Source organism: Neopelma chrysocephalum, unplaced genomic scaffold (assembly GCF_003984885.1).
Source record: "Neopelma chrysocephalum unplaced genomic scaffold, ASM398488v2 Primary Assembly neopelma1_365, whole genome shotgun sequence".
Taxonomy (NCBI): domain Eukaryota; kingdom Metazoa; phylum Chordata; class Aves; order Passeriformes; family Pipridae; genus Neopelma; species Neopelma chrysocephalum.
Window position 1 is genome coordinate 274,631 of NW_020898029.1, and position 25,220 is coordinate 299,850.

General features: G+C 51.4%; 1 protein-coding gene across 17 annotated transcripts in view; it reads right to left on the reverse strand.

Moving 5' to 3' along the window:
• Window positions 1-25,220, reverse strand: part of PTPRS (protein tyrosine phosphatase, receptor type S) — a 158,552-nt gene that overhangs the window by 32,692 nt on the left and 100,640 nt on the right. For 8 of the 17 annotated variants that reach the window (XM_027706156.1, XM_027706152.1, XM_027706150.1 and 5 more), the window contains 8 exons: window positions 17,053-17,322; window positions 14,055-14,636; window positions 13,040-13,173; window positions 12,734-12,878; window positions 6,531-6,836; window positions 4,494-4,687; window positions 4,038-4,064; window positions 2,079-2,196 (listed from right to left, as the gene is read on the reverse strand). In XM_027706156.1, coding sequence (XP_027561957.1) covers window positions 2,079-2,196; window positions 4,038-4,064; window positions 4,494-4,687; window positions 6,531-6,836; window positions 12,734-12,878; window positions 13,040-13,173; window positions 14,055-14,636; window positions 17,053-17,322 — 1,776 coding nt within the window. Of the gene's footprint in view, window positions 1-2,078; window positions 2,197-4,037; window positions 4,065-4,493; window positions 4,688-6,530; window positions 6,837-12,733; window positions 12,879-13,039; window positions 13,174-14,054; window positions 14,637-17,052; window positions 17,323-18,591; window positions 24,499-25,220 lie in introns of those variants that run through there. The other 9 variants (XM_027706167.1, XM_027706166.1, XM_027706163.1 and 6 more) reach the window with 3 other exon arrangements.

Here is a 25,220-nt window from a genome sequence, read left to right on the forward strand (position 1 = left end):
CTTTATGTTTCAGTTTTTATCACAAATGTTACTATAATCAGCTGAGCTTGAAAGTATTACATCTGCACAACAAATATTGTTTGGAAGGAAGGTGAAAAGAAAGCGCAGTGGGGGGAAGTGTTTTATTTTGCAATTGGTTTGGACAGTAAAGGAGAAAATTGGATGTATTACTGTATTTAAATTCAGCCCCCAGCCCTGAATGATAAAGAAAGAAATCTCTCCTCTCAGAAGGTGTATTGACTCAACACTGCAAAGAAGGTAAGAATGTTACAGAGCCATTTGGAAGATTTTTTTTTTTTAAATAGCTATTTCAGGTTGGGGGAAATTGAGTTTTGGGTAATAGCTGCTGTGCTGGAGAAAACGTCTCTCTGTGACTGATCACCTGCACTGCAAATCCTAATGGGGAGAGATGAGGGAGGGTGACAAGAGAGAGTGACAAGGGAGCAAGGCAGAGAGAAAGGCTCTGAGAGAGGAAAATGGAAAGGTTGGAGAGCCTTGGGAAGAAGGAAAGGAGAGGAGAGAACCAGAGAACTAGTGAGGAGAAACATGGGCACGGCTGGAGGAGAAGGAGAAGAGGGTGAGGGAAGGAAAAGGCTTCTCACACCACAGTGACACTGCAAGGGGTGAGCACAGGAGCCTGAGAGCTGGCACCACATGTGACATCTGCAGGAGCTGTGTCCTGGAAAGCAACCTCCCTCTCCTGGGAACCAGTCTCTGAACTGGGCAGGGGAGGCAGGAGGGGAGAGAAAGGCTGAAATCCCACCCACTTGTCTAAACAAGGACATGAAATGAGATGGGGATGTGAGTCAGGGCAGGGAAAAGGCAAGAACAGGGAGGGCACTGGCAGCTCCAGCCCTGTGTGTTCCAGGAAGGGCTCCCAAGCCCTCTGTCCTGCCCACTGGGCTGAGTGTCTGAGCTGCCCCTGGAGCATGGACAGAGGTTTACAGCTTAATTCTGCAGTGCTGGCAGAGGCCTTGGATGCCTGCAGAGGCAGAGCAGTGTTCTCCCAGAAACAAGGGATGATGTCAGTTTATGCAGCTGCTATGGGCAGGGTGAAGACAACAGCTCCAGAACTAAGAAGTGAATAAACAGATTACCAGGGTTGGGAAGTTACAGACAGAGAAGTGAAAAGGGGAGAAAGCCCTCACTTGAAAGCAGGAAAAAAAGAAAGAGCATGAGCAAAATGGAATGAAAGAAGGTAACCACAGTCCAACAAGAGATGGGCTGGGTGAGGGACAGCTCCAGGTCTTCCTTCACTGCACAAAGCCCTGCTTGCAAACCAGAGCAGGGGTTTAAGTCATGAGAGCAGAACCCCCAGATGCTGTGAGGGCAGGTGATGTGTGTACCTGCCCTTTCTGCCTGCTGCACAGCTGTTTGGGGGAGCAAGGGGCACCCTGCTGCCCTTTGTCATTCCTCTGTTCAGGCCCTGCCATCCTGGCTTGGCACCACTGTCTGTACTGAGGCTGGCAGGGACTGTGCCAGGAAGGTCAAAGGAGGGATGAACCTGGGTATGTGCAGGCAGAGCCCAGGTCCCCGAAATGTGAGCCAGGAAAGGTCAATACTGTCACTGCTTCTCCCTCTGCTAGTCCTGAACGCAGGGGATGTATATTCAGACATGATGCCAGAAGAGAAGAGTGGGAGGACAAGCCACCACTGTCTCCTGCTGCTCTTCAGATCTTTGCAAGTCCCCACCACAAGAGCAGAGCTCTGCCTCTCCTGGCCCCAGCGTAGCTGTGTGGGCCAAAGCTACACAGTCCCTCCAGTGTCACACCAGGCAGAGTCTCTGTACTGCTGGTGCACTGGAAGTTACAGCACGAGAGATTAAAAGCGATGAATTCATCCCCTGTTGCATTTCTGGGTGTGCCTGGGCTTCCTGCAGCACTGGGCAGAAAACTGTGACATCTGGTGAGGGCTGCACGTGAGGAATGAAGGGGTTTGTGCTTTGCTGGAATTAATTTGGGGCAGCACGGCACTGTCCTTCAAGAAGGGAGCGGGAGAAAAGAAGGTGAGCCTGGAGAAAAGAGCTCCTTGGCTTTAGGAAAGGTGTGAATGCCAGTGGTTCAGGAAAAGGCTCTCACCTGCACCCTTGGTGGTGACCACCTTGGGCTTGCTGCGAGCCCCGTCTCCCTTCATGGTGTAGGCGGCGACGGTGATGGAATAGGAAGTCTCCGGCTGGAGCCCAGCAATGACCATTTCCTGTTTGCAAGATTCCAAAGGAAAACCCTGTCAGTATTGGGGTCCACACACACGGGCAGATCTCTCCTCCTTGCAGGAGTCTCAGCCCTTTTCTAGCATGCAGGAAAACACTGAATCCGAGAGCACGAGACACTCTGGGGCGACTGGAGCTGTGGGAACTGGCAGGAGAGTGAGAGCCACAGGATGAGGCACACACAGCTCTGTGAACACAGCCTGGCTCTGCAGGGCCCTGTTCAAGGTGTTCTCCTCCAGACCTACCTCTCACACATTCCCTGTCTCTACACAAACCACTTCAGCATCCAAACGCCGTCGCTCCCTTCAAAGCTTTCCTCTCCACTGTGCAGCCTCAGAGGAGGGCTCAGAGGTTTCAGGGAGATTACATTTTTTTCACCATTACCCCCTCTCTTCTCTCCTCAGAGATATTTTTAATGCCTTCACAATATTAAAGGGATTTCTTGAACGTAAAGTGCAAGACAACGTTTTCAGCTCGCCCACTAAAGCTCCCTCCTAAATCCCACCCCCTCCTTCCCATCCTCTATCAGCCTTCCCACACCTGGCTCTCAGGAGCTTTTGTTGGAACACTGGCCTGAAGAACAGCCCTTCTCCAGGAGGGACCCAGCCTTTCAAAGGGCTGTGTTGGGAAAGGAACACCCGTGCTAAATCAAAGAGGATGACAGCACATGCAGCAAGGTTTTCCCCAAGGCCTCGGAAAGGAGGGAGATGGGAATACTGTGCATTTTTATGGCTTTTCTCTACCACCCCTTCATGCTTTTGATATTAAATCTCAGGGCAGCACTCGGGAAGAATTTGTTAGTCCTGAAAATAACTATTTCCCCAAAGGTGAGCAGGGAGTGGAACAGTAGAACTTCAGAACTGTGGGATTTTGATCAATGGGTCTGGAAGTTGTAGGATGCAGGGACAGGTCCATCTTCTGGAAGTCAAGAACTTGTTCTGCTTCCACACCTGCCACTGAGTTTTATTAAGATTTTAGGCAAGGGGCTTTGCCTTTCATGAGACTCAGTTTCTCCATCACAAAAATAAGAGGCCCCCTTGCTTCTGTAGGGCACTTGGCAACCTCCAGGAGACACAAAGTGTCTTATTTTAGGACCCTGTCATTCCAAGGAGGAAATGCTTTCTCCTACTGCTTTGTAGCTGCAAGATTATGGAAAACATTTATCATTTTAGCAGAAATAGCAAATGCCAAACAGCCAGGCTGATTTTAAGGTACTTACAGGTAAAAGCACCAACAGTGATTCAGTGCTTTGTATCAATGAGTTTTTAAGAATCTTGGCCCTTTCAGGGCACAAGGTGTTTGTTTATGCCCTGTTTGTTTACAGCTCAGGACTCATGGATTATGAATTCCCAGTGCTTCCCAGCCTAACTATCTTTTCCAGACACAGAGGTGTTGCAGACCAGCCCAGATGAGCACCCTTGTCTAGTGGAAGGTGTCCTTGCCCATGGCAGGGAGTGGAACAAGATGGTCTTTAAGGTCCCTTCCAACCCAAACCATTTTAGGATACTGATATGTTCAAGGCAGTCCCAAATTCAAGGTCCCATCTGCTTCCCCATGGAGGAGCAGCAGCAGATCCATCTTTCCTTTGCAGCCAAAGGGAAAACCCTGTGGGATTGCAGCGTGCTGACAAACAACACGATCACAGAGGGTCACAGATCATAGTGACAGGGTGGGGACAATGCATGGGAACACCACCAACAGGCTCTAAAACAGGCACACAGGCACTGCAAAAAAAAATAAAGGAAAAGGAAAATATCACACCACAACAGGAAGTGGGAGAAGGGAAGGGACAGAACCAGGATGGGAGGATTTTTACTGGTTTACTTACGTATTCAGCAGTGTCATCTGTTTCCCACTGGGCAGAGAACAAGAGAGGTTTGGCACGTGAGAATACAAGAGGGGAAAGAAGGGAAAGACAGAGACACAGCATGAGGAAGGAGTCCCTGAGCAAGCAGCCACACAAGGTCAGAAGTTACCAGGCCAGCATGAAGGAAGAAGTAGAGTGGGAAAAATTAGTAGATTCCACTGTGGCCTTTGCCTGAATTAAAAAAATTCCCAGACACGGGGAGGATGGATGATATTTAGTTCAGTGCTGGGACAGCAGCTCATACTCTTCCAAGTAACTATTGTCTGGGAGCACAAATGAACTGCAGAGAGACAACACACACCTCGTCACAGGTTCTCATCCGCCTCCTCCAGTTATGGTGCTCGGGACGAGACACGGCAGCCGCAGCACCCCCCCCCTCAAGGATTCCAGAAGAGATTGGAGCAGGTGGGTCCTTACCTGGGCATCAGCCAGCATGATGTCCTTGATCTGGGGCAGCCCCCGGGCCTCTCCGTTCTCCATCCGCACATAGTGCACCTGGTACCCCCGGATCTGGCCGTGCTGGCGGTTCTGGACTGGGGAGCGCCAGAACACTTGGATTGCAGTCGAGTTCAGGACCTCCACCTCCACTTTCCGAGGAGGTGCACTGGGCACTGCGAGGAAGGGAAGAGAGGGGGAACAGTCACTCGGGGATTCCTGGCTGGAGCCTGTCACTGCACCTACGGGACACGCACAGCCTGAATCTGCAGCCCAGGGAGGAGGGGGAGACCCACCAAAGTAGGAAGGGGAGACCTACCAAACTAGGAGGAGTAGACCTACCCAAGTAGGAGGGGGAGACCTACTAAAGTAGGAAGGGGAGACCTACCCAACTAGGAGGGGGAGACCCAACCAACCAGATATCCCATCATCCATCACCAGCCTCCCAGTGAAACAGGGAAGAAGCTCCAAGGGACCTAATCTGCATGGCTTGGAGACCTGGAGGGAACAGGTCCACCTCATCATCCAGCCATCCCTCCACACGCTCCTTTGTGCCCAGTTTGCTCAGATGGAAGGAACCAACACAGTTCCAGATCCCATTCCAAGGGCAAAGGCAGTTTCTAACGAGCCAGGAAAGCTGTGGTCCTGTCCGTGGGAGGTCAGGGTGGAGAGGATCAGGAGGGGGACTTGCCCTTGGAGCTCCCTAGTCTCTCAGGCAGGGCAGGTGGGTTATAACCACTGCAGAGATGTCTTGGATGGAGTTTGGCTGATTTTTTTGAAATATAACAATAGTAATAGTGACAACAACTATAATACAGGGTATGAGAGCTTAATCTGCAAGAACACCCCACATCCTTTGGGAGGGTCCAGTTGGGTGTGGGTGGGCACTCAGGGAAACAGGATCAACACTGAGGACAAAACTGATGCTTTTTTTATAAATTCTTTTGATTTGGGATGGAGGAAGAACACCTGAGAAGTTTGAGATTTCCTTATGTTATTTACTTGACCTATTTTATCTGAGGTCCTACCCTCACAGGGAGGGTGCTCCTCTCCCTTCATGCACGCATTCCTGCTTTTTCCTGGTTTTATTTTACTGTAGAAATACCAGGGAAATTCAAGTCTCTGAGTGGGGCCACTGACCTGTTGTCCCTGAAGGTCTCTGGAAACTTTAACAGATTCCTCCTTTGCACTACTAACCAAAACTTTGACTTAAGGAGGAGCCAGTAACAGGGAATGTGTGGGAAAGAACTCTTAATATTTTAAAACGTGCTCTTGGGCACAGGGTGGGATTCTCGGGGCTGTGCTGTACAGGACCAGGAGCTGGACTTAGATGATCCTTGTGGATCCCTTCCAACTCAGGATATACTATGATTCTATGAAAGCAGTTTCTGGCAGCAGCTGTATCCTCTGATTCTGGTGCCTTGCTGCCTCAGCTGATCCTGGCTCAGTAAGGGCATCTTTTCAGGGACAGTGGTGCAGTTGGATGTTAAAAAAGCCCCCCAGAAGCCCGAGAAATGCCCTAAAGCAGGGCAGGACAACCCTCCAGACCCCAGTGCTCAGAGGGCTCGGGGAGATGGCAGCAAAGGGCAACTCACAGCTTTGTGTTCATCACCCCAGTGCTCCCAACCTCTCTGGGGCATCACCAGCGACCCACCTATTGCCACGGCACAAACACCTTCACCAGTACTACATCCTGCAGGGGCCAAGGACTTTAACACCTCCTCTGGGTCTGCCTGGTGTGCCAACACAAAGTAACGGGCCCACTGGGGACCGGAGGTTGGGTGTGATCCCCCTCCAGCTTTGGTCTCACACCACAGGAGGCGTAAGAAGGGACTCGAGCCACAAGAAGGGACTCGAGCCACGAGAAGGGACCTGAGCCACGAGAAGGGACTTGAGCCATGGGAAGGGACTCGAGCCATGGGAAGGGACCTGCTGGCATGAGAACAGCCCCCTCCAGGGCCACGAATTCCCCAGGGGACTCGGTGGTGGGGGGGGGGAAACCAGAAGCAGCTCAATTACCATCTTCATCCGTGCGGACGATGACCGGCGAGCTCTCCGGGCCCGGCCCCACCTCCGTGTGAGCCACCACCGTGACGCGGTACTCCGTCCACTTCTCCAGGGACTCCAGCAGGATCTGACTGGTGGTTGGGGGGATATCATTCACCTCCTTAAGCTCCGTGTCCTCCGAGTCCAGCGCTCGATAGTAGACGCTGTATCCAGCCAGGACGCCGTTCTGGCTCTCGGCCGGAGGCGGCCGCCAACTTACCAGAATGGCGGTGGAGCGAGTGCTGACACATTTTACATCTTGAGGGGGGGCAGACGGTTCTACGAGGGGGGGGAAAATTCAGGAAAGGGGGGGAAGGGGGGAAGAAGAAGAGGAGGAGGAGGAGGAGGAAGAGGAGGAGGAGGAGGGGGGAAAAAAAAACAAACAAAAGATGGGAAAGGTAAAAGAAAAAAAAAAAGGAAAAAAATGGTAACGAAAAAATCTAAAATAAAACGTACGAAAATTTGGTTTAGGAAGATAAAATTAAAAGAGGAGAGAGCTTTTTCTTTTGTTGTTGTTGTTGTTGCCTTTTTTGTTTTTGAAACGAAGAGGGTTTTTTTTTTAAAAAAAAAAAGAAAAAAGCCAACGGAAATTAAATGGGGCATCAAAACTGAAATGGTGTAAAGCAAAGGACTAAAGCAGCAAGTGGGCTCGCCAAGAGGGGTCCTGCTGCTTCCACTGAGCATGGCTGGCACAAACTAAGCACCCAGCTGCACCCTATAAAAGCCCTTTCCTTTGGCTCCCTGTTTTACATCAGTCTGGCAAATCCTGCCCTGGCTGGGAAAGTACTTTTTCCAACCTCAGTCTCTGGGATCTTGAATTTCTTTGAAGGGATCTGTGAAAATTAAGTACGAAAAGCAAATCTTTTGCCAGGAGGCTTAAATTTAAGAGCTTGTACCTCCAGATGGAAGCGATTAGTTGTCCACAGACTGGAGGAGGCCAAATCCCACGGTGGGAATGCCCAGGACACTGCCAAGCAATGAGCCCACAGTGTGTTTAGAGAGGAGGGTTTGGAGAAAACACTTGCAGAAGGAGGGAGGCAGCAGGGTTTGGTGAGGGATTCAGGCACCAAGTGGGATTTTCCAAAGCAGCAGCAGGTCCAATTCCCACTGCCTGGACTACACCAGGGTGTTTCTGAGCATCCCAGGAGGGCACCTTGGGAAGGGTGGCCCTACACAGCTCCTGTTCATCCCGTGAGGAAACCTTGGGAAGGGTGGCCCTACCCAGTCACCTTCTCAGGGTGGCAGCAGACACCTGGCTAAGGGTGGTGAGGAGGTGGGGGAGGTGGAAGCTCCAGCTCTTGGTGCAGGGCTGTGCCCGAGGTACAGGAGAGCTGCAGGAAGTGTGGGTTTGTTAACGGAGATGCCGCAGGTCTGAGACCTTGGCAGAGTCTGCACAAAGGGTCTGTCACTTCTGTTCTCCAACCTGAGCCTGGGCACTTGGGGGAATTCATGGAATTTCAGGATGGTTTGAGTCGGAAGGGCCCCGAAGTTCATCCAGTTCCACCCCCTGCCATGGGCAGGGACATCTTCCACTAGGCCAGGTTGCTCCAAGTCCTGTCCAGCCTGACCTTGGACACTTCCAGGGATTAGATCACACTTCTGTCCATCCCTAATGACAATCAATCAGCCCAGGGAAGCACAGTGTGATCCATTTTCAAGGCGAATCCATAAATCCAATCTCACCCAACTGCAATAAAGAGCTTTTAACTCTCTGCAGACACTGCCAGAAACTGGAGCGAGCTTACAAGCCCCCCAAGTATCACCTGGAAGAAGCAGCAGATAAAAGCTGGTCACAACTCCTCATTCCTCTGATGCTTTTTGATTAACAAAAAGCTCTTTAACTGAGGAATGGTTGTTTTCAAACCTTGTACCTCCATCCTGAGTCACAAGCAGTTCTTTAGGCCCAATTTGCTTTGAGGACTCTGCTGAATCCTTTGCCCAGTTTGCACTGGAGTGAGAGCCACATATTCTCCACATTCCTCCACAAGACAGAGGGAAGTGGGTTTGCAGAAAGGGCAAAGATACTCCTTCCTCTGCAGTCTGAGCACCCTGCCCAGCAGGATATTTGGGGTGTTTTCCTACTATTTCTATGTTTCATTGCTGCCTTTAACCTGGCAGAATGACCCCCTTCTCCTCAGCAACTCCCAGTGAGGAGGCTGAGTGCCCCAGCCATGGCTGGCCACACAAAATAACACAGAATATGTCAAATGAACAAAACCAAAAGGAACAAACTGGAAAATAAAACATAAATCAGGCCAGTAATTTGAAACAAAAAAAAAATCAGAAAGGAAATCATAATAATAAAATAATACTGATATAAAAAGTGACTCCTTCCAGAACATTCCCAGTCTGTTTACCTACCTTCCACGCTTCAACTGCTAACTTATAAGACTTTCTCACAAGAGAGCAAGAGGAACTGAGCTACGAGGCCAGACCAAGCTCCTGGTGGGTTTCTGCACATGACTGGCTTTTAAAATGCCACTCTGCCCATGACCAGTCCTCCCGAGTCCTCCCCCTGTCATCAGAACCTCAGCTATTGCAGAAATGGCAATTTTGGACCCCAATCTGTTCTCTTTTGCTAAGCTATCAGCACAGAGAGCAGGGAGCAGGGTGGCACATTCCCACTGATGGATCTCCTTCCCCTTTGGCTCTTTCCATCTGCTGGGATTGATGCAGCACCTTACCCAGAACAGAGGTTACTCCCACACCCCAGAACCAACTCAAATCCGTTTCAGGATATGGAGGGAAAGGCTGAGCCCTCTCCCATTGCTGCCAGGATGCCATTCCCTTCTTTTTTTTACTCCCCAGCAGAGGCTGGTCATATTCAAACCCACCTCTCCTACTCACACCAGCCAAAGCCACCACAGCCGAGAAACCCACTGCAGAGAGGGTCTGACCTGACCTACCCTTCCATCCTGAACCTCATTCTGAAAGCCCCAGTGAGCAGAGCTCAGCTCCAGCCGGGCCTGGGGTCACTGCACTGCCGCTGCTGCGCGTGTCTCGCTCACTCACCCTCTCCTCCAGCACAGGGACCTACCGAGAGGCCCTGAGGTGAGGCCTCCTTTTGGGATGGTTTGCACTTTCTCTGGTCAAAAAGGAGGGGTGGGGTGGGGGTGATATGGGAGAAGGCCCAGGTGCCCCCCGGGCCCCCTCCCCGTCACTCTCATCGGCCGCAGCACTGGATGGGAAGGAGCCGCCCAGTGCTGACGCTGGAGACGCCTGGGGAGCTCATGGCACTGTGATTCCTTCACAATCCAGCCCAACCTGTGTGACCCTGGAGACGTGGGGACAGCCCCGAGGCCCGGGGAGCTGCTGCAGGAGGCCAAGAGCCACAGCCCAAACTGGGGGCTGCGAGTTCACATCTGTAACCAGCCCCTTCGCTGGGCAGGGAGCCACGGCACGGGCAGGAGCCCCCAGCCAGGAGAGCACCACCTTTGTCTGCTGGGCTGTTTTCACCAGCAGACAGCATTTTGGGATCCCTCCCCACCCTCCCATGGGCTCCAGGACATCCATGAGTGTGTGCAGAGCCACACACGTGTGGGTGAGCCTGCAGCAACAGGGTGGACTGTATTTGTGAATCTGCTTGAGACCAGCCAGTTACTCACCTGAGCTGCATCTTTTACATGCTTTAAAGTTGACTGTCCAAGCCACAAGAATGACCCTTACTGACCTTGTACAATATATATCATGTTTTTTAACCCTTTAGGTACCATAGACTTTGGATAAGTTTCATTCACTTCATGTACTGTGAGGAAGGGGGATGGGAAGGAGAGCAGAGCTAATGGGGGTGGGGGGGAACATCCTTTCTTAGGCAGGAACAGAGGGTGAGAAAGCCCCGTTGTTCCTCTACACCTGCACATGCAGCCTCACAGCACCCACCCTGCCACCCCTGTCTGCTGCCCACGCTTTTCACCCTGAAATTTCCAAGTAGGAAGAGTTGCCAGGGAGCCCTGGGAAGGTCATGGCTAACCAGAAAGGGCAAACCAGCTTCTTCCAGCCATGAGAGAGTTCTGTTAAGTTTTACACTCTACGTCTCTGGTACTTGAAGAGTTAAAACCCAGCTACTTCAAGAAGAAAAAGATACTTTACCTTTAGTTTAATGGATTTTACTTTGGTTATGATGCTCAGGAGGAGCCACCCTGACAGGGAGGTGCAGGGAGGGGGTGCAGTGCAGGGGGCTGCGACATGCGGGGAGGGGGGAGCAGCGAGGGCTGGGAGGGGGATCTGACATTCCAGGGACAAGATGCCATCGTGGTGTGACATCACCCAGCAAGGGACAGACAGAGAGAGCAGGGAGCTGGTTCATCAGGCTGCAGAGCATGCAGGCAAGGCAAGCAGAGAGCAGAAGAGAGAAGAAAGAAGAGGCATGGAGCGGGCCAAGGAGGAGCTGAACGGAAAAGGAGCTGCGGAGGGAAGACACAAAAGCCTGTCCCGAGCCAGAAGGTCTGTGAGCCGAAGGATGTCGCCTGGACCAGGGAGAATTGACTCGTTCCTCCAACAGCCAGCCAGGAAAAAATGTTTCACCGTGTTACAGGACACTGACAGCTCCCAGCTGATGTTCTTAAGAGCGTTAAATTAATGGAACTCTCCCTATGAAAGCTGAGCTACAGAGAGAGAAACCCGGCCCTGTTCTGGGCAGGTGCCAAGTTAGAAAAAGCCCCAAAGCCTTCCCCTTTCCCAGATCCCCTTCTCCTCACCCTTTAGGGACAAATTTTCAGCTTCACTAAGCCCTACTGCCATCAGCTTCCACACCCCTCTTCCAGCCTGTTTTATTGAACCAGAAAGAACAAATCCCAGACCCTTTTTTCCTCCCATCCCCACAGATCTCAAGGAGAGAAACCCCTTGGAAAACAGAAGCAGAGTGTAAGTTTAACACTTATTTTTCAGGTCTTTTCAGTTCATTTCCCCCATCCCACAGTGATGCTCCCTCTGACAGTACCACACTGGGATCAGAACCAGCAGATGTGCAGCAGAGTCAGGAAAGGATTTTCCTATGAAACGCAGAGAGAGTATGGAGAAAAAAAAAAGAGAAGGGAAAAAGGGGAAAAACATTTGAAGGAAAGAAGAAAACAAAAATCTTTGAAGGGAGTGGAGGCCTGAGAAAGCCCCAGTGAGGAATTCTGTCTGTGCAGAAACAGACTCCCCTTTCTTCCCACTCCTCAGAGGACAGAAAGAGAAGGAGAAGGGGAAAGAGAGAGACAGCAGGATGTGACAATCAAAAAACCCAGCCCAGAGCCTGCTGCTCCCCCTTGTTAGGGACTCTGAGGGATGGGAGTGGGTGCTCTCCCTCCTCACACTGGTGACCAGAGCCATTTCTGAGTTAGTTCTGCTCCCGGCTACTCCAAACTGCAGCGGAGTGATTTAGTAGAGATGAGAGGAGACAGAAAACACAAAGAACAGCTGCCACAGCCACTCATGCAGTGAAAAAACACCTCATTTAAAAGCAAAGATCTGTGAAAAGCCCAGGTTGAAATATTGCCATCCAGGGTTATTGTCCCCGGGGCAACAGCAAAGGGAGACAATCCATTAAACTAAAACCAGCATGTTTTGGTTGCATACACTCCACCCTGGTATCATCAATATCCCCCCTCCCTGCCTCCACATGACTCCTTCCTCCCACTCTGCCGGAGCCCAAACGGGACCATTCCCAGCACTCACTGGGCCAGCAGATCTTCCTCCCCACAGCTGTGGAGCTGCTCACGGAAAAGAGCACGAGGGCTGCTTCCCCAAAGGGTGGTGAAAACGTTGGGCTTGGGAACATCACCTCCCTTCCTCCTCTCCCTCCGACTCCCCACCACCTCCCTGCTCCATTGCCTGTGCCCCCCTTCCCGACGGCTGCTGCTGGGGCTGCGTGGGGACAGGCTGGGGGGTCCTGTCCTCCCTGAGCATGCTCAGCACCACGAGCCCCTCGCTGCTCCCACCCCACGTGGATGGTGCTACCTGGCCCCTCACCACCCCCCAAAATGCTCCTCGCTCACATCTCAGCTACCCGCACCAGCAAAGCGAGACAGAAGGGAGCAGATCCCAAAGGGGGTGTCCCCCTCACCCCCCATCCCCACAGCGAAACCGCAGGGCCACCAACGTCCCCCCCCCAGCTCCGTACCCCCGTGCCCACCATCTCTGGCTCCCTGACTGTCGTCCCCTCAGAGAAGGGTGGGAAAAGGAGAGACACCTACTAGACTGCAAGGTGCGCTCTCGGACCTCCGGGGTGAAGGCCCCCAGGCCCAGAGCCGAGCGGGCGGCCAGCCGGAAGACATACTCAGTGTTGGGCTTCAGGCCTTCCACCGTGAAGGACGTCGTCGGCTCGAAGTTCTTCAGCACCTGAGGGGGGCGAGGCGGGAAGAGAAAAAAAAACCGTAAAACCAAACCAAAAAGGAGCAGAGGTGAACCCTGCCCGGAGACGCCTGCCCTGCTCCCCTCTCGCTGGGAATGGTGGGGCTGGGATGCTCCTCAGCCACAGACCTGCTCCTCTCTGGACTCACCTCCTTGCTGTGGTCTCCTTCCTTATAGAGGAGCTCGTACTTCACTATGATCTCCTGGCGTGGAGGGCTCCACGTCAGCACGATGCTCGTCTCGGTCTTGGCATCTGCTCGGAAGTTCATCGGCTGCCCAGGAACTGGCACGGGGAAGGAGCGGATGGGGCCGAGGAGGCAAGATAAGAAACAGGAGAAAACACATTAGCTTGGCTAATTAGAAGGCTCCTGCCCTCTCTTCTTCAAAGCCTGTGTGGGAAGAGCACGTCAGCAGCAAAATGCCACACTGCAGTGTGGGCAGGTCCTGCCTCTACAGCAGTGGAGTTAAATCCCACTGCAGGACTCCAGCATGTGCAGAGCTGCTGGAGAAGAAGTGTCCCACTGGATCATATGCCTCTTTCTCGGCAGTGTGGAACACAGCCCTTTGCAGTAATTCCCAGTATTACAAGACTCTGGAAGTAGGAAGCCCATGAGGATGCAGGGTTTCCTCACCAGCACCCCATGCCATAAGCACTGAAAAGAATGTTGGGTGACAGCCTCTGATAAAATACCTCATGTTTGCAGCTCAGCACATCTGCTGTGACAATTAGGGCTTTGTTTTGCTCCTCTTGCAGAAAAGAGTAAAAAAAGGCTCGTTTCCCACTCATCTCTGAAAAAATAGTTTCTGGGTCCTTCAGGGAGAGTCAAAGTGTTACCACTGCCTGGGCACTGAGTGGTTTAAGGTCTACTAAAGACATTTAGAGTTATAAAAAGGTTTTGGTTGGAAGGGACCTCAGAGATCTTCCAGTTCCACCCCCTGCTATGGGCAGAGACACCTTCCACCAGCCCAGGCTGCTCCAAGCCCCATCCAACCTGCCCTTGGACACTTGCAGGGATGGGGCAGCCACAGCTCCTCTGGGCAACCTGTGCCAGGGCCTCCCCACCCTCACAGCCAAAGAATTTCTTCCCAACATCTAATCTAAACCTCCAAACCCAACCAACACCTCTCCTTCCCACATCCCAGGGCAGTGACACAGGTGCTCACCTCCCTGCTGCGTCTTAACCTGGATGGGGTCGGAGAGGGGCCCGTCTCCCACGGAGGTGAAGGCCAGGACCCGCACGGTGTAGGTCTCATCCTCGAGCAGGCTGCCCACCGTGGTCAGCAGGCTGTCGTCCACGTTGTGCTTCTGCCAGTTGCTGACGGGCTGGTCGGGCTCCATGGTGTAGTAGACGCGGTAGCCGCGGATCTGCCCGTTGGGCTCCACCGGCTCCTCCCACTGGATGATCATGGTGGTGCTGCTCAGCATCCGGCCCTGCACGTTCCGGGGGGCGCTGGCGGGAGCTTGTTCCCCGGTGCGAGTGACCACCGACTCGCTGGGAGGCCCCTGCCCGATGCTGTTGACCGCAGAGACCCAGATCTCGTACTCGGAGTTGGGGCTGAGCCCCCCGATGCTGTAGCGCGTGGTGGTGATGTCCTCCTTGATCTGGTACGGCCCATCCTGGCTTTTAGACTTGTATTCAATGACATAGTAGGACACGGGGTCTGGGTTTCCAGAGTCCCAGGTGATGGTGATACTTGTTGCTGTTGTCTCTGTCACCATTGGAGTTCCAGGAGCCTTGGGAAGTGCTGAGAATCAGGAAGAACAGGCATTTAAAAAAAAACAAAACACCACAAATGCTGAAATGGTGCCTAATTGGGCTGGTTAGGGCTGCGGGAGCCGGAGGCACAGCACCAATCACGGCAGCTCGGGAGAGTGCTGCTGGAATATTATGAACCTAGTTATACACTCTATTATCCTCCTTAAACTGCTCCATCAAAGGGAAGGCGTTCAGCTAAACATCTGGAATCATTAGCTCAGACTTCAGCTGCACATCCGCCGGCTCACATGGCAGGGACGGGAAGCAGCTTTGCAGGAGCTCCTTCCCAGCACACGCTCAGATGTTCCAAATGGCTCTGCCACTGCTGAACCTCCCCCTCTTCAGCAGGAGGCAATGGCACAGCGTGGGCTGAGCTCCTCAGAACAAAACCCCATAAATTCTGGGAGTGCTTCCTCTGAAGCCACAAAGGTGTGTTAATACTCATCTCCCTCTCCCTCAGCCAGATGACTCCCCTTGGAGCTTGTTGGGGACTGCATGATGCCCAACACCTTCAACAGCAAGTGTTAAGTCTTCTCAAGCTTTACCTATTCTCAAGCTTTATGTGTTGTCCTCACTACACTCTTTAGACCCTTTCCAACCTCATCTTACCATAGAATCCCAGACTGGCTTGGGTTGGAAGGGACCTTAAAGACCATCCAGTTTCACCCCCCTGCCATGGGCAGGGACACCTTCCACTAGACCAGGTTGCTCCAAGCCCTGTCCAACCTGGCTTTGAAGCCAGTCTTCTCTAGACCAATAAAACTCCCATTTCTCCTTTCATCTTCTGCCTTGGAGAGCTGCAGATGCTCACACGCAGCAACGCAAGAAAGAACAGGACAAATAAAATGACAAAAGGCAGAAGGTACCAGCAGGGCAAGATTCCCCATCTGAGGAGATGGGAGAGTTGGAAGCAGAAGCAATCTACCCTTCACAGCAGCTTTTTAAATTGAGAGGATAAGACAGGGAAGGAAGGAAACACTCAGGAAAATAAAGAGGACCTGAGTCCAGCCCCAGGCATCCTTCTGCTGGCACGAGAGCCCACTCCCTGTGCAGAAGCTCAGGATGAGTGTCATGCCAAGATTCACTAGTCCCTGCACATCTCTCCTGTCAGACCTTCCTCAGGCAGATCACTGATATGACACGATTGTTTTTCTTTATCTCTCCCCTTTTCCAAAGTGTTTCTCCTCTCATCCCCCACCCGCCGCATCCTTTCCCACCCCGTCTCTCCCAGATCCCTCGTGGGCAACACCAGCACTCGGAGCAGACACCAGCTCACACAGAGCTCTACACTCACCCAACCTCAGGGGCTTCCTGCTTGGGTTTAATACTCCCCTGCTGAGGATAGAATAGATTGAAGATGGCACCCGTGCTCCTCTTGGGAATCACTAGCTGGAAGCTGGGGTTATTCCCCGTCTTGTTGAGGCAACAACGGCCACTAAGATGCTGGAACTAAGCTCTACTGCAAGGGTTCACATGCCAGAGATCCTCAGGGCCTTGGCTGAATCTCTAACCTTGGAACAGGATGGCATGCAGGCTCCAAGCCATCCAAGGCTCCTTGCAAAGTGCCCAGCCAGCCTCATATGCCAGGACAGACACAAGCATGCAGGGACTGGAGCCACACTTCTCTTCATAACAAACACCTCAGGTGTCCTAAAGCGAGGGAAGGTCTCAAGCCACCAGCTTCCCCTTCACTGTGGGTTTCCTTGCGTGTGGGATCCCTGAGGACACTTGCACAGATCCCAGCACACGGCACTGGGGGTGCACAAGTCTGTGTCCCTGCCCATGGCCACGGACCTCCACATGTACACACAGGCTGGTAGCAAAACATGGACTTACACACGTGCAGCCAGGCACCCACACGCCCACGATGCAGCCACGGTGCCCCTCTCCATCTCCCACACCTTGGACATGCAGAACTGTGTCCTTCTCCGTGCAAACACACACCCCCACTCGTGCACAAGCACCTTTGTACATGCAGAACTGTGTCCTCCTCCATGCACACACACACCCACTCGTGCACGAGCACCTGGACATGCAGGACCGTGTCCCTCTCCATGCACACACACACCTGGCCATGCAGGACCGTGTCCCTCTCCATGCACACACCCACTCGTGCACGAGCATCTGGCCATGCAGGACTGTGCCCCCACACTCCTCTCGTGCAGCTCGGGCAGTCCCAGGCTCTCCCCATGCAGAGACACAGGACGATGCAGGACCCAACATTCCCATTCGTGCCACATCCCCCGAACGCTCCCATGCACGGGCACGGCACGTGCCCGGGTGTGCTGTGCCCCCATGCTCAGACCCTCTGCCCCGTGCCCTGCCCGTGCCCCCCGCCCCGTGCCCGCTCCCCCCGCGTGCAGCCGGGCCCCGCGCTGGCTCTGGCCGTGCTCACGCTCCCTTACATTTCACCGTGATCTGGGCAACGGCTTCTATGACTCCCAGACTGGACATGGCCACACAGGTGTAGTTGGCGGAGTCCTTGACGTCCGTGAGCTCCAGGACGTTCCTGCCCACGGGCATGTCATCCTCGGGCGTCAGGTCCTCCGCTCCCTGCATCCACTTGACGTAGGGCATGGGCGAACCCACGGCCACGCACGTGATGTTGACGTTGCCCCCGGGCATGATTTCATGGCTGACAGGTAAGATGGAGAAGCGAGGGGCCACACGGCGAACTGTGGACGAGACGCACAGAGGTAACAAAAAAAAAAACCAACCGAAAAACCAAAATAAAGTAAAAAAAAAAAAAAAAAACCAAAACAAAAAAAAAACAAAAAAAAAAGAGAGAGAGAGAAAGAAAGGAAAGAAAAAGAAGGGAGAAAAAAGAAAAAAGAGCAAAAGGTAATTTAAATACAGATGGGGTTTTGTCATCGTTTATTTTCTTCCTTCATTAAAAACGAAACGAAAAAACGAAGAAATGAAAAAATCGAAAACCGAAAACCGAAAAAAAAAACTAAACTCCAAATAAATTTGTACTTCACAAACAATATATAGAATATAGACATAAAAGCGATATTTCATAGCAACAGGGTTCCATTGATCAAGATTAGACCCATCACAGCACAGATAAATACACAAAAATTTATTAGCAATTTCTCATCTTTACTGGCAAGAGCTGGCATGGCGAGCGTCCAAAAATCTCCTCCGTGGCCGCTGGGGCCCCCAGCTCCCCGCTCCACACCCCGGGAACCTGCTCCTCCCCTTTCCCAGTGGAGTCTGACCCCGGATCACCTTCTCCCAAAAGGAACAGCCCGTCCACCACCACGGCCCAGCGTGGTCCAGGTGCCCCCTCCGTCTCCAGAGAGGGGCCCTCTCCCACCCAGGGGTGCTGCAGAGGTGGGGAGGGGGTGAGGAGAAGGTCGGGATGGAGATGGAAACTTCTCAACGTTTTGCCTTGTTGGACCCAGAGAATTCAACAAAGAGAGAAGTGTCACATCCCCAAATTCCAGACGCGCCACTCGAGAAGTAAAAGGCAAAATGGTCAACAAGGGAGGAGAGGGAGTCCCCGGAGCGGGACAGAATTTAGTTGGTGCCTGCGTGTGAGAAGCGTCCAGGGGAACACAGTCCCCCTGGAGCGAGAGAGAGTGTGGAAAAGATGAGAAACTCTAATGAAATTTTTGTGGTTTTCGGGTATAGAAACCCTAACGAAGCCTCTTTAAGATCTGACACGGTTCCATCGATAGATGCAGCTCTCAGAGTCACAAACATCATGCAAAATAGGTAAAAAAGAGAGACAGAGAGAGAGAGAAAGAGAGAAGGAGAGAGGAAAATGCAGAGAAATATAATTTCTGGGCGGCTAGCAAATGCCCACATGGATACTGGATAGAGAGTGAGCGACAGAGAAAGGAAGGAAGACCAGGAGAAGGAGAACAAGAGGGGAAGGGAGAAAGAAGAGAGAGAGAGAGAGGGAGGGGAAGGGGGAAACCCACTTTAATGCTGCATACTTTTTCTAGCTGATGTGACCCAATGTGGTGGCTCACATTGTCACATCTCAGCCCTGGCGGAATAATAAATAGAATAGAATTAATAAGAAAAACAAGGTAATGAAACTTTTAACGTTGAGAAAACAGTGACATGTTCTGTGCATCTCCTTAGCAGAGAGGTGGATGCAGCTTCCAGACCTTACACAGGAAGAACATGGACGCAAAGGGGGAGGCTGTGGTTTCCTTGGCTCCATTTTCTGAACGACCCGGGCTGGCTGGAGGAACTGTGGGGGCCCTTCCTTAGGGGGAAAAGCAGGAGAATGGACAAAGGAGAACATGTGTGGATCAGAAAGGCCCTAGGGAGGGAGCTGAGGGCAGGGTCTCATCCTCACAGGCAAAGACAAAAGGATATGGACCCGGGAAAAATGCAGGAACAGCAGCAGCCGGAGGGGAATGGGAGTGCAGGATTCCTCCAGCTCCAGGGACAGCCATGCAGGAACTCCCTCAGGCAGGGTGGGCGAGGGGGCAGGAGAGTTTGGAGTGCTGGGGGCCTGAGAACCACCTGTCCCTGCTGCCCTATTCCCAGGTAACTTCGGAACAACCTCTCTAGGGCTCAGTGGCCGTTGCCTCATGCAAAAGCAAAGCCAAGGGCAGCAGAGCTGAGCCTGCCCTCGCTCCTCCCGAGTCCCAGTGCCTTCAGATGTCCCCTGGAACTGATGTCTTGGGGTTTTCTAGTATTTATCTCACTTCCCTGGCTGTCACTCAGCTTTATGGATCTTTTCCAATGGGAAGGGCAGTGCCAGGAAAGCTAGTGGCTGTTTGCCATTTAGTGGGGCTTTGGTAAACAAAAGCCAACTACAGCCCTTGCATCGTCCTGCAAGGTGACAAGGGACATCTTGACACACGGTCTGGTCTCCCCATCGGGCTGTCAGACTCTTTTCTGCAGGTACTGGTAGCCAGGAACCAGTACTGGGAGGCAAGGAAGAGAAGACTTCCAGATTTGTGGCACTGGAAGGTCAGGAATGGCAGAGGAGAGTTCCTGCATGCATGGGTTTGCAGGGATAATGGGTGGCATGCCCTCAGCTGGGGAAAGAATTAGCATGTGGAGGGAGAGACTGTAAACTCACCTGACCACTGACACTAGAAGGTGACTTTCTACCTGGAGAAAGGTGTGAGGAGGGTTTTTTACCACCTCAGGGACCAGCACTGGCTCAAAGGATCAGGCAACATGCTCCTTCCTCCCTCCTGTGACTGTGGAGGCCTTTCAGCCCTAAAAATGAAGGTACATCCCTGTTTCCTACTCCATCCTTCTTCCCACTGCTTCTGGAGGTACCACAATTCAGAAAATGGAGCCAGGTGAAAACCACACCTGTCACAGTCTGAGACAAGATGGAGAGAACTTGGAGAGAAACAAGTGGGGTCAACATGCAGACAAATCTGGGGTGGGGATGACTCTTTAGAGGAGGGGCTGGCATGTAACCTTCTGGAGAGGGGGAGGCAAGGTGGGAAAGGTGAGGAGGAATGGGGAGACATATCCGGACAAGATCCGGTCAGCAAACAGCATCAACAGCAACAAACAACGGCAGGTGGGATGCAAACACTGAGTTGTCATGGGAACAGAACAAGACAGTTAATTCAAACCGAAGCTAATCGCAAAGAAATAAAACCGAACCGAAAGAGAAAGGAAAAAAAAAACGAAAACAAAGAAAAGGAAAGAAAAAGGAAGAACAAACCAGAATTTAATAACTGAAAAGCATTATCTGATGTAGGGCGGAGTGCTGAGAATCGGAGTCTGAAGGGAGCAGACTGTTCCTGGCTGTGGTTTTGGGCAGGGAAGAAGAGATCCACTCACAAAACACAAGCTCACAAAGAACTGCAGAGCAAACCCTCCCCTCCTCCTCACAGCTCCCAGGGGTGCAGGTCAGCTCCGTGGGGTCACAGGGCACTTTGGGGCTGGTTTAATTTGGATTAGGGCTCCTGAGAGCCCAAAACAGGCAGCAGCACTTCCGTGGTGCATCCTGGTTTAAAAAAAGCTACACATTCCTGTGTGTGCACAAGTCTACCAACATCCACACACCGGTCTAGGATGGGAAAATAACTCCAATTAAGTGCTGGAGACCTCAGAGAGTCCCTGGATACATCCCTGCCACAGCTCAGGGCTGTGACAACCACAGTAGTTTCAGGGTTCATCTCTGGCTACCCACCACCATGCCCCTGTTCATTTTAATTGCTGCACCACTCGGGTTTGGCTGGTGACATGGAATTTGTCAAGGTGAGAATCTCTGGGTCAGCCTTTAGGACAAGGCCCAGGAGGAAGAGAGCAGCGGTGGGAAGGAAGCTGGAAGTGCAGCTAGAGGTGGAATCAAGACCAATTTCAGCCCTGGGTCCTGCTGGGTGTCACACACAGCAGCTGAAAGAGGGAAATTTTACAGGTTAAAAAAGTGGTGAAAGAGATTCCTTTCCATTTTGCTTTCTGACACTTTCAAAGGACCGGGAAGAAAAGAACTGCCCTCTCTGGAAATGAAACACTGGGACAGGGCAGTGGCTTTGCTTTACAGACACTTCCCTAACACTTCTCCCAGTTCCTGGTACAAGAAGCACCTTCCCTGAGTTCCAGGGATGTTCTGGTTTCCAGGACAGCTTTGTCAGACCTGGGTTACGAAGCCGACCTCGCATGCGGACACGGACGTTCATGCTCCATGTGCAGCAGCTCCCGACGGACACACACACAAGCAGGCACACACAAACAGACATTTTCCATGGCCAAAAAACTCCCAGGAGCTTTTTTCAAACAAGGATACAGCTCGTTACTGATAGAACCAGATTTCAAGACAGGAGCTGGACGTTTGGGATGCAAGTTGAATTATCTCGATGCAGAGGAGCCACCTCTGAGGCACAGGGAGATTTCTGAAGTGCAGTTAGTTATGAGTCTGTTTAATTGGCTGTTGGATAAGCATTTCACACTGCAAATCTGCACCCCAAATCGGGCTTTTTTAAGAAACAGAACAGATCCATAACTTTTCACACCCTTGGAAAGCCAATTGGTTTTGTTGCTGCTCACGGAGGCAGAGGTTAACCCAGTTTGTGTTGTGTGAGTGGCATTTTTGGCTTTTTCGGTCCCAATCAGCGTGGCTAAGGTTCCCCACCACCACCACTCTGTTAAAGAAGAGGTCCACAAGGTGAGAGGTGTTTTTGCAAGGGACAGATTTACAGACCTGGTCGGAAGAGACACTGTGAGATCCAGGGTTGACATTTGCAACACCAGAATCCATCCTTAAAATGCGTTCCCAGGACGCTGCTAGTGAGAGAAATCTGAGGACCAACCAACCAGTTTGTGCTGAGGAAATCCACCAGTTGCACTTTTTAAGCCCCTTCCAGATTCCCTCAGGGAGAAGCAATGTTGGAGGAGGAGAGAGGTGGGGAAAAGGAGAAACGTTCTGGACAAGAACCCGTCACTTCAAACCCCGATTCACATTAAACCAACTCAAAGTGAAAACACGTCTCGTACCTTAAAGAAGAAATTAATTGGGAAAAGGAAACGAAAGAAAGTGAAGTGACTGGTTGAAAGCACCAAACAAAACCAAATGGTATTGAACATTTTGACACTCAGCAAGCTGCTGCTCCAAATGAGGTGAGAAGGCGGACATTATTGGCCATTTTGGTGAGACAGGAGTCATTCCGTCTTGCTCCAAAATGAGGAGGGGGTAGGGAAAGGGTGCCAAAATAATGTGCAGCCTCTACATTATTAGTGAAGCTTAGATTACACCTGTCCTCCCCTCCCAAAAGGTGGTGTGTCCCTGCCCCTGCGTGTCCGTGCAGCCGCCTCTGCCTCCTCCTCCCTCTCCCATTCCAATTCCAGGTTCGTTCCTCTGGGGCCAAACGCTGTTGGGTTTGGATTTCCGACCTCCGTCCCTCCACAGGACGAGACACTTCCCTCCTCATGCCCATCTCCTTCCTCATTTCCTTCACGGTGAATAAAAATAAATGAGTAAACAGGTAGATAAATAAAGAATGAGCCCAAGGCTTGGATTTGGTCTGGAGGAAATCCATTACCTTCCCAATAATTGTTACTTTTCACTTAAAAAACCACATTAGCTGAGTGACAGGCTGGCTGAACATCTCTGGTCTTTTGTAAGTCTTTTTTTTTTTTTTTCCTGTTGCTTTTTACAGGATTAAACAGAAAATCATCGAAATCCAATTGTTTTTCAAGCAGCTCTGCAATTTTAAACACAGACTCGACTATTTTAGTTTTTGTTATTTTAATTTGACAAGGTGTAATCTAATTTTTTCCCCTAAAACAAAGAGAACAGCGATGCAAAAGGTGTAAGAGACACAGGCAGGCAGAGATTTCGAGATCAGTACAGCACAGTGTTCCTGCAAAGTGCCCTCTATAGAGAGATAGTCATGTATATACATAGATATATACACAGTTTTGAATTTTTTTGGTTGTTTTTTTTTTTGGGGGGGGGGTGGCTTTTTGTATCCATTTCCATTTCCTGATACCCTTGAGAAATCCTTCTGCAGAAACACAGTGAAGTTTTCGTTTGCTTTGTTTGGTTTGGAACTAGAATTTCAGAGCTGAGGACACCCCAAACATGGACAGGGCGCTCCCCCACCCATGGAAATGCTAAAATAACCCTGAAAAACTACCCCAGAACTCTCCATCCCTAAATTCCAGCACCTGGAAACTGGGCACTGCAGAGGCAGCTGTACAACCCAGTGGTGGGTCTGCCTCCCTCCTTTTCCATTCAAGAATTTATCAATCTAGTCTAAAAAGGTCTTAAAATGCCTACAGTTTAAAATACCAATGACTGTTTTGCCCTCATGGCTATTTGTTAAATCTTTAGTGCAAGTGGAATTATTTCCTTCAACCTTTAAATGGCATTGAAAGGGAATAGCTCAGCACTGGTTCCACTTGGAACCAAGCACCAGCTCTGGTTTGATGGTCAAATTACACATGAGTCAAACTTAACCCAGGCTAGAGGCTAAATTATTGCTTAAATTAGTCACATTTTAATCTATTTTGAAGTTTATATTCTGAGGTGCTCAGCACATTATTCCTGCATTTTCTATGGGGTTTATTTCGTTTGATTTCTACTTGTTCTGCTCCTACGTGTTTAGCCCTGGCCTGGTTTCATCTCTGGCCTCTCAGTGAGCTGAGGTTTTCCTGAGAGCCTTGAGAATAACTGGGAATGTTCTCAGCATGACCTGGACTGCAGAACCTGACTGGGGGTGACTAAGCACTGAGCTGCCTCTGACAAGCAGCAAAGGCAGGGCCTGAGCAGGCACAGCAGCACTGGGCTGGTTTAAATTCCTGCTGAGCCATTTACAGCTCCCTGGGCTGGAAAAGAGCAGAGCCACAAGAAGCTCTGAGTGGAGAGGAAAAAGGATTATCCCTGCAGCATCCCAACTGCTGCCTTTTGTATCTCCTGACAGGGTCCCGCTGCGTGAAAAAGGGGAAAAATTTTAATTTTGGTAAATTCAACCATGACAACACGTCCTGTACCAGCAGCAGCAGCTCTGCAGAGTCAGAGGATGCCAAAGCACAGCCCACATGGCTCATTCCTCCTTCCCTTTGGGATATGGAGGATCACAGGGACACATGGTCCTTACACACAGTGCTCCATCCCCAGCCAAGCAGCTGCTTGTTGGGATCAAAACAGAGCAATTGAGGTGGCAGTCAGGCTTTCCAAATTGAGAGGAGACCTGCAAATGGCTCTGTTTCCAGGGGGCAAAACATCCATGGCCACAGGTCCTGGATGAGCAGACCCTTGTCCTCGCTGGGGTAACTGAGCTCCACGTGTGGGGACTCCCTGAGGCTCAGGCAAAACACCATCAGGTACCACAGAGCAGTTTGGGTTGGAAGGGACCTTAAAGATCATCCAGTTCCACCTCTCTGCCATGGGCAGGGACACCTTCCAACCTGGCCTTGGACACTCCCAGGGCTGGGGCAGCCACGGCTGTGCAGGGAGAGGCAGGAGCCTCTCAAACCCCACCACGGACTGACAGCTCTGGAGTCGCAGGATTTCAAATCCATCCCTTCCTGCAATCACCATGGGCCAGAGGTTTGTGTCCCTAGGGATACACAGAAGCATCTGAGGAGACTTTTGAAAGCCAGGTGAGTTGTGTGGCTCCCATGAAATCAGCATTCCCACCTGAGGGTGTGCTGACTTGCACTAGAACTGTGCCCTTCTTCTCACTGCCTACAGGTGAAACCTGGACAACTGGCTCAGCCCAGAACCTTCCACACACCCTGGGCTGGTGGCAGAGTTCACCTCACCTGTTTCTGACCTGCTTTTGTGGGTCTCCAGAGAGACACTTCTGCCTTTGACCTTGGATATTCCCTGTTGGAAAACTCTCTGTTATTTTGGACCATGGCATGATCTGACCTATAATAAAACACAAGGTAAATCCTTATCCAATAATTTCAAGACCATGCCCATGGTTTGGGTTGGAAGGGACCTTAAAGATCATCTTGTTCCAACCCCCTGCCACAGGCAGGGGCACCTTCCACTAGACCAGGTTGCTCAGAGACTGTAACTTTAGCAAACCATAAGCTCTTCTAGCCAGGTACCAAGTCTCTATTTCCTCACCCAGTGTCATTCCAGCCTATCATGACTACGTCCCATTTAGCTTGAGTTTATTGTTGT